The following is a 16,301-nucleotide window of genomic DNA, read 5'->3' on the forward strand; positions in this document are numbered from 1 at the left end:
GAAAAGAGTAATTGTGACTCACTGGCCTTTACTGTGATCCTCATATTTCAATTTCTTTTTAAATTTTGAGTATGGTCAACTACTACCCAGCTGGGTCTAACTTGACCCGGCCAGGTAAGAATGAAAATTCTTCAGAAGAGTGCTGATAATTACCATTATCATAATAAATAAAATGTGATATGTTATTAAGTTAAAACATAGTATCGAGGGCATAGGATGATAGTCATTACATTATTTCTCCATGTTTTCACAGAGGAGAGTGAACTTCACTCTACTGTCATGGAGACAACACACCTGGAGGAATTTGGGAGTACAGTTTTCCCTATACTGACCACAATCTTGCATTCAAGTGCCGAAGTGCAAGACACCAGATACAGGAAGTGAGGAAACCAGAATGTCTAAATTTCGTAAGATGGCAATATTGTCTCAAATGCTACTCTCTGACAAAGTAGGCAATATACAGGGGAGATCCTCACAAGTACCAACAACAAAATAAACAAACAAAAAATACATACACATATATTAAATGTGTGGAAGCACAATTAAGTTGCTGGTGGTCAATTTATGCTCAGTGAATACAGATTTACAGGCAGTGGACTTAACACAGGTGCAACTGACTGGCCTTCCACCAGTCTAAACCCCAGCTGTTCTCAGGTTCTTGCTGTCCACAACACAGATAACACTAAGTTATCTGCCATGCTCTTTGTCTAATAATAACAATGCCAAATTAGCTTACACCATTCACTTAATTCTGGACCACAATTTTGTTTGTGATAACTTCTATAATGGAGCTGCAATTTCTTTTGTGACTTATTGACTGCTTGGAGAGGACTAATTAGAGATTTGAATGAACTGTGAAGATGCTAAGAAGCTACATGCATTCTTGGAAAGACAGTCCAGGATACAACTGCAGCTATAGGAACCAATGCATCTGAGTGAGACTGGCTGAGAGTGAGCCAGTTGTATAAAGTTGGGAATGAAGGGAATTAGATTTTAATTTCTATGGGCTTTTCATTTGCAAAGGAATTTAGTTTGGAGGGGGTGGTGGTTAATGATGAGCTGTTTCATATTGTTTAAATTTGGGACACTTTTATGTTGTTGATATAGTTTTTGCATTCATTTCATTAAGTGTGGTAAGCTATTTTGAACATGACTGGGCATAATTAGTGTAAAAAAATAGATTAGGGAGTGAATTTTCATCTTGGGATCCTGTTCGGACTCATGCTGTTAGAGTCGTTTGTGGGCAAAAAACAAAATACCCATTAGCAGTTCCAGAAGGACATAGCGTAGACAGAAGCAGGGTTTAGGATGGCAAGGAAATGACAGCCCAGTGATCATGCAGATTTCCCTGCTGAGAAGGAGAGTTAACCCTCTCATCTCCTGTGACTACATGGACTGCTCAGTTCACTTAAGGAGAAGTAGCAAGGTCTATTTCTGCCTTAGGTTAAGCCTTATTCTCTACCTAGCTTTACTAGAGAAACCTGTACTTTGGGTAATAACCCATACATTATATTTCAATCTGTTTCCTGTGTCTATTTCACAAACTGATTAAAACCCTTAGAGTAGAAGGGTTGGGATTGTGTGTTGAGCCCAAATTCCAACACATTATTTGATTACAAAAACCAAAATGTTGATAGAAGAAAAGAAATACTCCTCTTATACAACAAAACACCTTCATGTTAATTGATTATGAGAAAATGTTTTTTTAAACAGTTAATACAACTCATAGTCAAATATTATGGCTACAAGTTCTTCTTCAACTTGGGGTAAGATTTATTGATATTCTAGTCTTCTTGAGGCTAAGTCTGCACACAGAGTGGGGGAAACTCTCCTTTGTTCCCTAGGCACTGAGAGGCAATAAGATATAATAGAAAGAATATTGGCTTTGGAATCAGGCCTGGGGTTGGATTCTGGATGTTTGAAGTTGGGCAAATTAATTAACATTCCTGAATCTCAATTTTTATATCTTTAAATGGAGATAGATGATAACCTTCATAGAGATGTTGTGAGGATTGAGTTAATACATCCCATGGACTACTATGATGCATGGCTCCCTCCCTGACCACAATTTGAGATAAAGATATTCTAAATGATTCTCTCTCTTGATAGTGTTTTCTTGTGGTTCTGCTTTATTGTTTTCCTCTGGAACTCATTGGGCATCAGCAGAGTTATAAAATTTTCATTTTGGGGAAATCTTTATTTCTTCAGTTCTTCTCTCCCCATACTCTTCTTCCCTAATGGGCCCCAATTGAGGTTTGGGGGCCATTCCTTTCTTCTGAGGACTCCTCATTTGGGATTTAGAATTCATCATATACTTCGCCTCTCCTTTGGCTCTCCCCATATCCCATTACCAGTTTCCAAGACCACGACCTAGGCTGTGGCCCAACTTCCCCTACACCTCCACCAACCCCAGCCTCCATTTACTTAGAAAGAACTAGGCTGAACAGATGTAGATGTAGATAATCAACACACATGAGTTTCCTTTCCTACATCTGGAAACGAGGACTGAATAACCTGTTCTTTACAGAGCTGTATTGGCTATTACGATTGTGAACTCAATGATCCAATAAATATATTTTAGACACGAAATATTTTGGACATTGCAGATTCAACCCTTACAACCACTAACCGCTGTACTTGGTCAATGAGACTGACATTTCAGAAAGAAACTCATATCCATGTCTAGACATCCACTGGATATGTCAATATCTAGATAGTTTTTAAAGATGTTTGAGATCTTCCCCTTGCATGGAAATGCACTCTGGGTGGTCTAATTTAAACTTGGAGGCCTTTTGCAGCACAGATAAAATTTTAAGAAATAAAGATTTTGCTCTGATATTAAGTTTTTTGTGCAAACAAGCTTGAATAGCAAAATGGTACAGATAAATGTGGATGAAAATAGACTTTGTACAAATAAATGAAACTATGTTATGTTCCTCTAGTATAAAAATAGGTCAGGTGGTAAGAGTATAAAAATAGGTAAAATGGTAACATAAACTGACTTGTGTAATCAGAGGGTCAACTCTGACATTTTTCTCTCTAGGCCTTTTTTAATAGTCTTGTTGCTAGGGCTACAATGTTTTTGCCAGATTGGAACAGGATTGTCAACGCTAATGGAGATTAAGTAGATTGCCCAACTAGGTTTGTTTTTTGTTTTTTGTTTTTTTTTGTCTTTTTTTTTTTTTTAAATAAGCATTGGTGAATACTGTTGGCTCTCAAAGCTATAATCATGAAGAATGGAAAGGCCTCTGAAGATGTTAATAGAAAATGTAACTATAAAATTTGAAATTTAGTACATAGGTTCCATTGCATAATTATTCCAACACACTTTTATCATGGTCACATTGAATAAAATAACTTGAAATATAATTTTATATATTTAATGAAAAATGAATAAAAATGATCTACCAGTTAAGTCAAAACTTAATTCCCCAAGGAGTTTGAGTAACTAAGGTTACTTAATGAACAAATCTTGTAATTTGTTGGAAAAGTATGTTTCACAACTGTTCACAAATTCATACCTGATTTATTCTTTCAACAATATAGATACGGTGTAAAATAATGTCCTCTGTCTTTTGGTTCCTTCCACTCATTGGTCAGAATCATCTGAAGATGGAATATCTGAGGAGAGTATAAATGCAAAGTCACCCAATGAGACCCAGTCAAGTTTTGTAAAGCACAATAAAGGAAAACCAGCTCATTCTGGAAACCTGGCTGTTAAACAAGAGGATGAGCCATTGGGAAAAGTGTGAAAAACTACATTTGACAGGTTGTTGGGAAATCAGAGGATGAGCTTCCTTGGCCATGGACGGGAGAAGGAAGAGACTATCTAAACTTAAAAAAAAAAAAAAAAAAAAATGCACAATTTGCATAACCACTGATCCCACAGTTATACTTATGCACCAAGTATGATACATGTAAAAAGATATGTTTTTCAACATTTTTTTATTTTTGCCAAGTTAGAAAGTTAAAATGACCTAAGTGCCCATCAAGAGGAGATTAGTTAAATAAATTATTGGAATACTATGAAATAGTTTTTGTTGTTGTTTATCTATGCCTACACTTCAGCTTTTCAATCTTATAAACAATACATTACCTTTAATTTATTTTGTATATGGCGGTTCTTCTAAACCCTCCTTCATCAGCCATGCCATCTTTTTCTGCACATGTTCCAATACTGTCCTCTCAAAATGCAAGACCCCCTACCACTCAGATTCACAGACTAAAAAACAATATTAACATTATACTAAAAAATGTAGGCTGGCCAAGACTGTCCAAACTCCCAGCTGTTTGAATCAGTAACAAATGCTGCTAAGTCTAACTGTTGTTGTGTCACAATACTCAATCTTCAGCCTTTTTTTCCTTGCTGTCTTCTTTCTGCAGGTTAATTTATGCTCTAATGATTCGTAAATCTCTAGCTCTTCCTCATCTCCTGAGCTCCAAACTCAAATATCTGACTACTTGACATCTCCATTCAACCTTAAGTAAAAAATTCCATTCAAAAACAGAATACTTGTTTCTTCTGCCTCCACATACTCACACCAAATGTTCTCTGTTAAAGCCACAACCATTAACCTAGTTGCCCAGGTCAAAAACCTAGATGTCATTTTTCATTCCTCTATCTCTCATACCATCTTGTCCATTGCCAACCACTTCTAACTACCTCTACCATTATTACACTAATCTAAACCTTCATCTGCATTGTGTTTCTCCTTGACTGCTAGTCTCCATGGCTTCTACTCCTGCCCATTCCCCATAATCCTTTCTCTACATAGTAGCCAGAATGATCTTTTAAAAATACTATTTTGACATACAATTTCACTACCAACAACTTTACAGTGGTTTCCTATTATCCTCAGATTAAAACCCACACTCCTTATAAAGCCCACAAAGATAAACAGGCTTTGAACTATGCCAATTTCTCTGACCTCTGCCTTGCTCCCCATATTTCAGCCATGGTGGCTTTCTGTCTGTTCATCAAATAGACCAAGTTTATTCCAACCTGTGGTCTTTATACTTGTTGCTCATTCCATCTGCTTAGCATACTCTCCAGCCAGATCTCTGCATGACTGGCTCCTTAGCATGTTTGCTGTCTCTGCCTCAGGTTACCTCTTTACAGAGGCTTACCTTGAGCAGTATTTTGTGGTTAAAATAGTGTAGCCACTCCCCTCCCCTACCTGTCACTCCTATACACACCCTTATCTTGCTTTCTTTTCTTCAGAGCACATAACACTCTTGAAACTATATATACATTTGCTTACTTGTTTATTGTCTATTTACCCAGCAAGATTTTAAGCCCCAGAACACAAAGAATGACTTTATTTTGTTCACTGCCTAATAAATAGTTGAATAAATGAATAGAAAATGATAGTGATTGTGTAAATTATCAATCTTCTGATGTGTTCTTTTAAAAAAAATTTTATAAGAAATTGCTATGTATATGAAAATTTGTATCACAATATTGTTTTATAAATGTTTTATTTTTATAACTGGATGTAGCATAATAATTCTAAATATGTGGATTCCTTAATGCAATTAGAATGTTTTATTCACATCCATAAGATTTACTGCCAAAGCAACATTCTGATGAAACCATACCACTCACTTCTATGCTTTTTTCCTCAAATTAAAGCAAGCCTCAGCACTCTGTGAGCATGAAACACTTTTGCAACTATTAAGAGCATTAATTTGGAAAAGATCCTCTTATTAGGCTACAAAGTGGCACAATTATTACAATTTCAGGTTTTATCTTTGTCTTCCTTACTGATTTGTGAATATTCCATTTATTTAAACATTCTTTCACTGGGGGTGGAATAGAGGAAGGGACAGATTTCCTAAATCCCAATCTAATAAGGAAAATTCTACAAAGGAGATTGCAATCTTTCCCTCCCAGTGAAGAATCTGTAAGACCTTGGGCCATCAAAATGAAATGTACCATATGCTATGCATTTATGAATATTGAAGCAGAAGTTGAGCTCAATATAAGAAATAACCACACAAAAGTGGGTTTTAGCTTTCAATTAGTATACCATTTGATTCATTTGGTGCTTGCTGAGTACTAACGGAGCATGAGCTAGAATACTGTTTATCATGATTTGCTATCATCAAGCTGTGTTAGTAAGTATACCCTTCAAAAGATGAATTTACTAATTGTTCAAGTCTTTATTTACTTACTGTTCAAGTCAGCACATCAAGCTAGACAACATTTAAATACAGTGCATATGAGAAGATTACTTGGAAAACATCTTCACCTTAGCTCTATGGTTTTCCTTCCCTAAGGTGTTTTTGTGTTTTGTATTTTGATATTATGTGATAACTAATAGTAGCCCTTATCAACTACATAATGACTGAGGCATTTCTGTTCAGAAACACAAACAGTGCTACAGAAGTAACTATTCTTAAAATAGCATAGATTGTCTGAGAAAGGAAAACATAAATGATTTTTTTTCTCTCATTTCTTATTGCTGACTTCATCAATATTTACTGGAAAGCAGGCCTTGGTTAAGTTTCTTGAATTCTGAGCCTCCATTTTCTAAATGGTGAATTGGTATTGAAAACTAACTCAAATGGTTCTTGTGAAAATTAAATGAAATAATTTGTGAAAAGTGCCTAGCAAATAGACACTATTTTTTTCCTCTAATGTCTATATTTTTGCGCCCAGAAATCCCAATATAAACTTTCAATAAGAAAAGAATATTACAGTTATAGTCAAAAGAAATGCACCTTATTTGATTATTACAGCATTAGTGACATCTGGTGGAAAATATAGGAGTTACAATGTAACATTATTACAGCTATTCTGATTTTCATGGTTAATAAAATTAAGATAAATTTTGCATATTAAGCAGCTAAATGAAAACAGAAAGTTAAGAAAAATTAAGTCTATAAGGATTCTTACCTTACTGTGCTAATTAATTTTTGAGTCTGTATTCTAAAATATGTTAATGAACATAGGAAACTTGGGTGCATTCTAATAAGAATGAACACTTATTGAGCATACAACTTTCTATAGTGAAAAAAACGATTAAGAATGGAAGTAGTCTTCATGTTGTTCTGAATTTCTTTTTACACATCATATGCCAAGGAACCTCCCTTTCCAAGCTTTCCAATCAGTAAGTACTTACTGTGGAGTGTCAAAGAGTACCTCAAAAAAATATATTAAGTTGTTCTCCAAAGAATATGGAATTGAGATAGAGACATGCCATGTGATCGGAGAAACTGAGGTTGGAGACAATAAATTATGTTTTAAATGTGAGCCTTAAATAAATATCACAAAATCAAATGCTGAGCTAGAGAGGGGTTTGAATATTTATGACCAAAAGAGCAAACTGTGTTCTATTATAGGGGTTGGAAACTACAACCCTAGGACAAATCTAGCCTGCCTCCTGGATTTTGTTAGAACACAGCCATGCTCATTCATTTAAGTATTGTCTGTGACTGCAAAGCGTAACTCTTTACTATCTAGTACTTTACAGAAAAAGTTTGTCAGTCCCTGGTCCATCACTTTCAAACATTCATGTCAGTCCTCCACCTCCCAATTTCCATGGGAGGAATTTATTTCCCTGCCCTTTGATGTCTGGCTTGGCCATGAGAAGTGAAATATGGGAGAAGTGTCAGTATACAAGTTCTGAAGCTATCTTGAGAGTTCAGGATAAGTCTTAAGAGTCCATTGCCCCTCCAATGGTTGAATGAGACATGTGGAACAGAATCACCTTAGCTGACTTGAAGACATGTGTGAGAATAAATGCTCATTGCTGATATTCTATAGTTGTTTGCAATATAGCAAAAGCTAACTAGTACATGAGATTGTTATACCTCTGCTTAAACATTCCCACAAAGGCTTGACTTCTCAGATTGATGACACTAGAAGGATCCTGAAGACCAGGTGAAGCTCAGTCCCTTCTGGAATTGATTTCAGACTTTGATGGGTTCAACTGGAACATGTTTTCATTTCTCTACCTATAGAAAGCAAAACTGAGTCAGAGTCCAGGCCAGATCTAGAAGAGGCCCACCAGACTCTAGGGATCTTGGCTTTTCTGTATCTAACATGATACGGAAGCCAGTCACAATTTTACAGCTGGTTTAAATGTCATCCTCCATGGTGTGCCTCAAGGTGTATGAAGAAGGTGGGACAAGTCCAATTGGAATAAAAGGCCAAATCCTTGTTTTCCAATCTAGCTTTACCAATAAAGCTCATACCCAACTTTAATATGTATGTTTCTTAAGTGCTACATAACCTGTATAGGGTAAGAAATCATATCTAGCCCCTCAAAAACACACGAGGGTGAACATTAACATGCAAATGATGTAAAAATCTAATTTAGCCCTGTTAACAATATTAGCTAAAACAAAGTCCCCAAAGTATATGCCCAAACTTTAACTAAACATGTGACTCAGAGTTCTTGCACTTAGATCTGTAAAAAGCTTTTCACTATTCTTCTTGAAACTATCAAGCTGTATCATTTAGACAGATCACCTGGGTAACATCAGCAGTCCATTAATTACAGAGATATGGAATTCACATATTTCTGTCACCGAGAACCCTGAAGCTGCCCGAGCTCTTAGATTTTCAGTGTTTCGTTTACAGCTAATATTCTTCCATTAAGTCCTTCCTTAGCCAGTTTTTGCTGGCTGTTTTCAAACAAGCAGGAAGATAGTTGATGCAGAAGTGTTACTATAGAGTGAGTTGCAGGCAATAAACTATATGGCAAAAGCCCATATTATTGAGACTAACCTTGAAAGAGACATTCAAATCCAGGGCATTAATTTCTGGGCATGACTCAAAGTAGAAAGAAATCAGTACTATAATAAATCACAAGTTAAAAGATTATCAAATATATTTCCTAAAATTAGGACCTGAATTTTCATCTCTATTTATACCAAAGCCCTATTTCTGCTTTCCTTCTCAACCCATTTTTTAAATGTTAGCAGTTATGAACAGCCCAAGGATTCAAATTAATCTTCAATCTTAATAGTTTCCATTTTGTACATCTAATGTTGTTTGAAAATCTGGACTCTTGATTGTACCTAACTCAACATCATTTCCGTTCTGTAAAACTATTTTTCTTACTCAGGAAAAACTTGTGGGTGACCCTTTCTAGCCACTTAGACCTCAATTAGCTATCTTCAACAACCCTTTAGGGAATGAGTTCGCATAATAGCATTCACTATACCTATCATCAAATACTGGCACGTATTTACCCAGTACTGAGGATGAAAGAACACAAGACACTACCATTTATTTTTAAGCACAAAATTGGGTCAAGGGACTAGGATTCATCCAGGTAAAAATCACCAAAACAAATACACAATTAAATGAACATGTTTGGTTACTCCATTGTCCTTTGGAATATATTTTCCTCTCCCTCATAGGATTTCAAGCCTCAGGAAGGCCAAACTTTGTTTCATTCATCCTGATACTTGGCACACAGTGTTCTGCACATTAATAGATGCTCAATATGTAATTTTTGAATGAATAGCTAGACTATATGTATTTGTTTAATAATAGCTAAAGTTAAAGCAGTCAATACATGTAAACAGCTTAGAATAATATCTGATACTTTAATAAACTGAATTATTACAAAATGAAGGAAGATTTATAAGAGATTAGAAAAGACTTCTTGGAAATTTGCTTTAAACTGAAGGCAAAAAATAGGTGGAACCTGAATAAAAAGTACATGTCTGATGAGAATATTAAGGGAGGCACAAGCACAGGATTAAGTATGGTTTAAGTAAGTACAAAGAAAACTAGGCTGACAATAAGAAAAGGCTCTATTAGGAACATAGTGAGAAATATTACAAGTAAGGCAAGATGGTAAGGCTAAGAGTATAGAAAGGTACTACAATCCAACATTTGGGTAAGTCAACTAATTCAAATGAAATTTATCTTTTAATGCAAACAAGGATGTTTAAGTCTATTGCTAAGAGATGACAGGGGTATAATCAAACTTGTCCATTAGATTCAAAATACTTCAAGACTCATATTCTTAGGACCTAAAACCTTGTAATCGCAATATATCATTTGCTATACTGAACCCATCCTGAATACCATTTAACTGTATTAACACCACAACATCAAAATTTTTTAAGACAAACTTAAAACATACAAATTTAACTTTATTTCATCATTGTCATTTAAAGCTTGATTTTATAATACAAGACATTTTTTAAGAAGCGTTCTGTATCACAGGAAATTAAACAGTAGAAATATCCATGGCTTCAAAGGTACCAGTTATATAAATTAAAATCAAATTGTTGAAAATTTTTTTAACATGGCAAAAGGACCTAATAGGGCTATGTTTCATTACTGGTGTTATGTTACTTTCAGAATCTGAAGCAAGATTCTGAATATTCAGACATCTTTGGCTGTATTTTACATTAAAATATCTCCTTATCTATATTCTGACTCAAGCTACTTGACCAAAATGTATGATTTAGGAAGTGCTTTAGCTTTATAGCAAAAGTTTTCCTATCTATGGTTAGCACATTCAACAAAATGCTGACAAAATCTGCTGGTTCCCTTTTGAACAATGTGCAATATGCTTTTCTGTTTATCTATCTAGCCAAACACATTAACAAGGGAATAAATACCTTACTCTCCTCTAATTCATGATGTTAACCCTATGGAAAGTCACATGGGTACTAAACAATGGAACAATTACGCACAGTTCAGTAAAGTATGTTGGTTTTCCCTATCTAAAAAATAATGAAATAAAACCTATCAACTAGAGTTGATTTAGTTTCAGGAAAACCACATTTGAGAATTACAAGTACATTATGTTCCTCATCTCATCTGTCAGTCATTGACAGGAATTTTGTAGGCCACCGTGCTATTTACTTTGTGAATTGTAGTAGTAAATGAACGAAGACGAACTTCCTCAGAATTGGTAATGAACTGTGGTCCTGACTCTTCCCATTTTTCAGGTACAACCAAATCTTTGTCAGTATAAATCAGCAGATCAAACGAACCTAAATTGGAGATAAAACAAGTTAAAGTAGATTATTTTACAAAAGCAAAACTACTCACCTTGTCTTCCTTACTTTGGACCCAAAGGGTTAAAAAAAGAGTTTAACCTGATCTCTAATCACTAATTTATTTTCCTCAGTGGAAATGTTTTTTAATACAGAAAATACTGTGCAATTCTACCTAATCTTAAGAGAAGTTCAAGATTTTTTCCTTTGTTTTTACAAAGAAGAGATCATTACAAATACAGTAAGTTTATAATCACATGGGGAAACATGAATATAAGCCACAGGAGCTAACCATTTGGTTTGCTTTACTGCTATCCTGTTGCCTACGCAGTGTCTGGCCTATGCTAGGCAATGAGTACATCTCTGATGAATGCAAGACTGAGTTTGAAAAGCTAGCCATAATTATAGTATAATCTTACTCATATAAAATATAGTGACAGGAATTACATCAAACATTCAAGAATGAGTATTATGAAATACATTTCTCTCCTTTTTAGTGTTTCTAAATTTTCTAGAATGCATACATATTATTTTCACTTTATGCTGTTTCCCCCCACTTATATACTTAAGAAAAAATGCAATAAAGGAGTGATTCTTAAATCAGTAGCTTCACCTTTACAAATTTAAGTGAATGAGAAATTTTATAACAAATACTTACAAGAAACTTCCAATAGTGGCAGAAATGTTACTGTAGCTGTGATCTGTCTGATCACTGAACGAATTTCATCTTGGATAGCTTTCTGAGACTTTTCTCTGGGTGCACTATCAAAAAACCCAAATCAATTAATTCATTTTAGATTTTAACAAATTGTGCTTGTTTGAATCTATTATGCACCCCTCAAAAGCTATCTTCTTTTATGCAATCTTGTGGGGGCAGATCTTTTGATTAGGTTGTTTCCATGGGGATGTGTCAACCCAAATTTGGGTGAGACCTTTTGATTAGATTCTGTCCATGAAGATGTGGCCCCACCCATTCAAGGTGGGTTTGATTAGTTTACTGGAGTCCTTAAAAAAGCTCAGGGGCCAACACAGACTGAGACACTTGGAGATGCAGACAGAAAGCCATTTGGAGATGCTAAGCTAAGAGATAAAGCCCAGAGTTTGACCCAGAAAAGCTAAGAGAGGACCCCCAGATGCTTAAAGAGAAATGCCCTGGGAAAACAAGCAAGGATGCACAGGAGTTGAGAGAGAGAAGCTAATAGAGACAGAAGGCCAGAGACATTTTGTAGAAAAACATTTTGACACCAGAACCTGGGAGCAAAGGAACAGCAGACGCCAGCCAGGTGTCTTCCCAGCTGACAGAAGTGTTTCGGACACCATCAGCCTTTCTTCAGTGAAGGTAACCTTTTGTTGATGCCTTAGTTTGGACACTTTTATGGCCTCAAAAGTGTAAATTTGTAACCTAATAAATCCCCTTTATAAAAGCCAATCCATTTCTGGTATTTTGCATAATGGCAGCTTTAGCAAACCAGAACACAAGTCATTTAAAATATATCAATAGTTAAGATTATTTATCTGATTAAATGCTTCTGAAATAAGTAATGATTAAAAAGGAGTTAAAGAATGAATAAAAGCATCCTTAGGACTTGTAACTTAGTAGGCAAAATAAGTATCATTATTTCATTAATTCTAATCTTTTTTTTTTTTCAGGTCACTTAATATCAGCTTTGAGGCAGGAAAACTAGGACCTCTTAAAATAAAAATAATAAATGGTATCTAAAACATTTAATTGGGATAATCATTTTGGCATTTATAATAATGCCAAAATGTCTAACTCCCTATTGCTTCAAATAAAATACCAAATTGGTTTCCTAAAATAGAGTAAAGGCTTTTAGAAGCAAACCATGGTCTATTATGAGAAATAACCATGGTTCTGTTTACAGATAAGCATCCCTAGGACAATGCTGGACATTAGCATATAATGAATGGCACTTCCTGTCCAATCAGTGGAATCAGACCTTTATGAAGTGTCTTAGGAAGTTCATGGCATTAATGGAAGTACAGCAGAACTACATGTTCAGCTGGGAGAGTCTAGGAAAATCAAGAGTTAAAAGTACCTTTGAACACAATTCCTTAAATGGATCACCTAGTACATTGTGTGTAGTTTTGCATATCCATCATAAATACTAAAGTTAGAATTCATTTAGGAATGAAGACAAGTTTTGGAAAGAACATATCAGAGTAAAAATAAATTAATTCATACCTCTCATCTTTTGCAGTCTTGTCACACTCAATATCAAACTGCCATCTTTCAAGGACTTCACCACTTTCAATATTTGAGATGACTACCACCAGTTTTTGAACCGAACACTTGTATAACCAATCTGCAACACATAACAAGGCATCTTTTTGTTCCACTACACTGCAAAACAATCCTGCCTTCTCAGGTCCTCCTCCTTTCCTCGGCAAATTCTCACCACTGGTATTTTAGACCTCCTCTCACTTGCTAAAAAACTTGTCCATTAATAACCCAGATCCTGTTTTCAAGTTCTTAGTATTTGTACTAGTATAGTATAGGGAGCTAACGATAGAATGGTGGGGGGAAGGGTGGGATTTCCCTCAATTTATATATTATTTTCTTTCTCTCATTGAGAATAACTATATTTGAGTTGGCAATGCATTTTACACTTCTCTTAAAGGGCTGAAAAAATGACCACCACGATGCTAGAAAATGTAGATCCTAGAAGGGCTGCAAAACTCACCTTTTAGCTGTTCCACCACATTATTTAGGTATTTTATGAGCTCAGGATCTGTAGTTACAAGCAAGGTGAGTCCATATTTCTGCACTCGAGTAAAGGTTTCAGATGGATATATGCCGCGCTGATATAAATGCTGTTGATGCCAAAGCTGAAAGCAAAAGAAATGTTAAAGGAAAAGATATAACCACTTTATAACTTTGAAAATGAAACGTCTATATTGATGTGCCTACAGCGTCATTAATGCTATAAACACCAAGTGCATAAATACATAATTAGCCTATGTCTTGTTGACAGCAGACTAAGTAAAAAATGGCATTAAAAATCCCTTGGCAGAGTTTCCATCCCTTTTTCCTCTCAAGTCCTGGCAAGCACTATTAGGAGTTGTGGGTACAGACGGCCTGGTCGAGAACATTTCTTCCCAAACTCAGCGTCTGACTCAGAATTACCTGAGGGACAGGGAGCTGGGCAAAAAACACAATGGACCCGACCCCAAGTCCCTGGGGGATGGGGGTATGGCGGTATGGGGTTGGCATTTACACTTAAAGCTACACTCCTGGTGAAAGACGGTACACACCGCGAGGCGAGCCTCAGCATCACGGATGCCTCCCCCTCCGCCATAGCAATGCGTTCAAAGCGAGTTGCCAGACCTGCCAGGACACGCCTCTTTCCGAATTACTTCCATAGGGCAGGAGGCCCAGGGCGACGAGGGTTTGAATTCAGGGGCCACTGCAGCGCACGCTGGGCTTTCCCCCTGCCTCGGAACCAAGCCCTGGGCCTTCGTGGGCGGCCTGGGCTCTGTCCTCCCCGCTCCCCGGCCTGCGCGAGGAGGACTTACAGAAGAGAACTCCGCCACGATTTCGGCGCTCTCCGCGCAGGGTGATACCCTGCTCACTGGAGAGCTGCCGCGCCATGGTCAGGCGCAAAGACGCGTTTCCACCTGGTAAACAGCAAGCGCAAGGACTCCAACAAGCAGTTCCCCGCCACTTGTTTCAAAAGTAACGACGCCAACACGCCGTGAAGCCCTTTGCGCAGGGCGCAACGAGCCTCTTGTCTCGGCCTCACGCAGCTGAGACCTGCTTCGTCCTCTCCGGCCCCCTTCCGCCCTCGTCGCAGGGGGTATTTGCGCAGGCGCGGTGGGTAGTCCTAGTCGCGCTGTTCCGGCTTCGGTCATACGCTTAAGTGTTCGGATTTGGAGACGTCTCTTGGTCGTTGTCAGCTAGGGGGGGACGAGGGAAGGTGGAAGATGCTGATTTTTGTGGCCACTCCCTAGGCCTGTGGATCGAGCAAGCGAGAAGCACGATTTCTGAGTTTTTCAGATATTTTCAACCTGATAACTCAACCGGCTGAACTTGAAGTGGCCCCGTGGTCCTCTTGTCGTTGCTGCAGACGCCGCCCCGTCCCCTAGTGGAAAGTCGAAACTTCTTCCCGCTGCTTTGGTAATTTCGTAAAGCAGCCACCGGCGTGGGCTTCAATATCTGATACCTGTGCAGGAGCGCGGCTTTTCCCGAGAAATTGGCTTAAGGGTGAAAGGGACGAACCGCTTCCGCTTTTTCCCCTGCCTGCACGTTGGTCCTGGGCCCCAAGCGGAGGCGGCGGAACAGAATTTGTTAGCTGGGGGCTGCGTCCACCCCGTCCACTCTGCCCACCCTTCGGCGGCTTGTCAGGGACAAAGGTCACCCCCAAAAGGCCCATTAATACTGAAGAACTTTACAGTGAATTTGGAGTCATAAGTTCAGTAGCTTTTTGTGTTTGGGTGAAATATTCTGAGTTATTGTACAAGTATTTGCACATGTCAGTTGTGAAAGGATTTTACTTTTAAAACATCTAGGGAGTTGATTTGTAAAATGAAAACTGAAAAACTTTCATGTCTACCAGACACTATGTTATTTAATTACATAAGATGAGAATGCTTGAATGTGTTTTTTATTGCTGCGTAACAAATCACAAATTTAATAACTTAAAACAATACCCATTTAATATCTCAATTCCGTTGGTCAGAAATTGGAATGGCATAGCAGGGTTCTCTGCTCACTCTGCTGTCTCACAGGGCTGAAATCAAAGTGTCTGCTGATTGAGGTGTCATCTGAGGTATGGGGACCTCTCCCAAGCTTTCTGTTAAATTGACAGGATTAATTTCCTTGTGGTTATAGGACTGAGGTCCAGGTTGTCTTGCTAGCTATCAGCTGGAGGCCACTCTCCTGCCTTTGACACATAGCCCCTGCCATAGGCCATCTTACACTTCCAATCTCTAATTTCAGGAGACCTGACTCCCTCTTAAGGGCTCACCTGAATAGATAAGCTCCCTTTTGATTTACCTAATCCCAGAAGTGATATCCCTTCATATTTTCAAATTCAGCAGGCAGTCGAGAGGAATTACACAGGGCATGCTCACCAGAGGGCAGGAATTTGAAGTCCATGTTAGAATTCTACCAATCACAGTGTGAAAGACCAGTGTTTGATTAGTTTAAAGAGAAAAACATGGGTATAATAGGTAACAGGCACACTTGACCCAGTAAAATCTTTTCCTTACATTCATTTAGTCTATTTGGGGTTTTTTTTTTTGTTGTTCTTGTTTGTTTTAAATCACTAGCTTTGACATGAAGAGCAAGATGTTATGGAAAGTGAGGAGTG

At 37.4% G+C, this 16,301-nt stretch overlaps 1 protein-coding gene across 1 annotated transcript; it reads right to left on the reverse strand.

Moving 5' to 3' along the window:
• Positions 1-9,595: 9,595 nt before the first annotated feature.
• Positions 9,596-14,721, reverse strand: MAD2L1 (mitotic arrest deficient 2 like 1). The gene is given in 6 exon segments (XM_037829045.1): positions 9,596-10,968; positions 11,630-11,733; positions 13,175-13,295; positions 13,674-13,818; positions 14,506-14,535; positions 14,537-14,721. Coding segments are annotated over 6 exon segments (618 nt in total). The 5' UTR covers positions 14,582-14,721; the 3' UTR covers positions 9,596-10,795.
• Between the last annotated feature and the right edge of the window lie 1,580 nt (positions 14,722-16,301).

Source organism: Choloepus didactylus, chromosome 3, assembly GCF_015220235.1.
Source record: "Choloepus didactylus isolate mChoDid1 chromosome 3, mChoDid1.pri, whole genome shotgun sequence".
Lineage (NCBI taxonomy): Eukaryota > Metazoa > Chordata > Mammalia > Pilosa > Megalonychidae > Choloepus > Choloepus didactylus.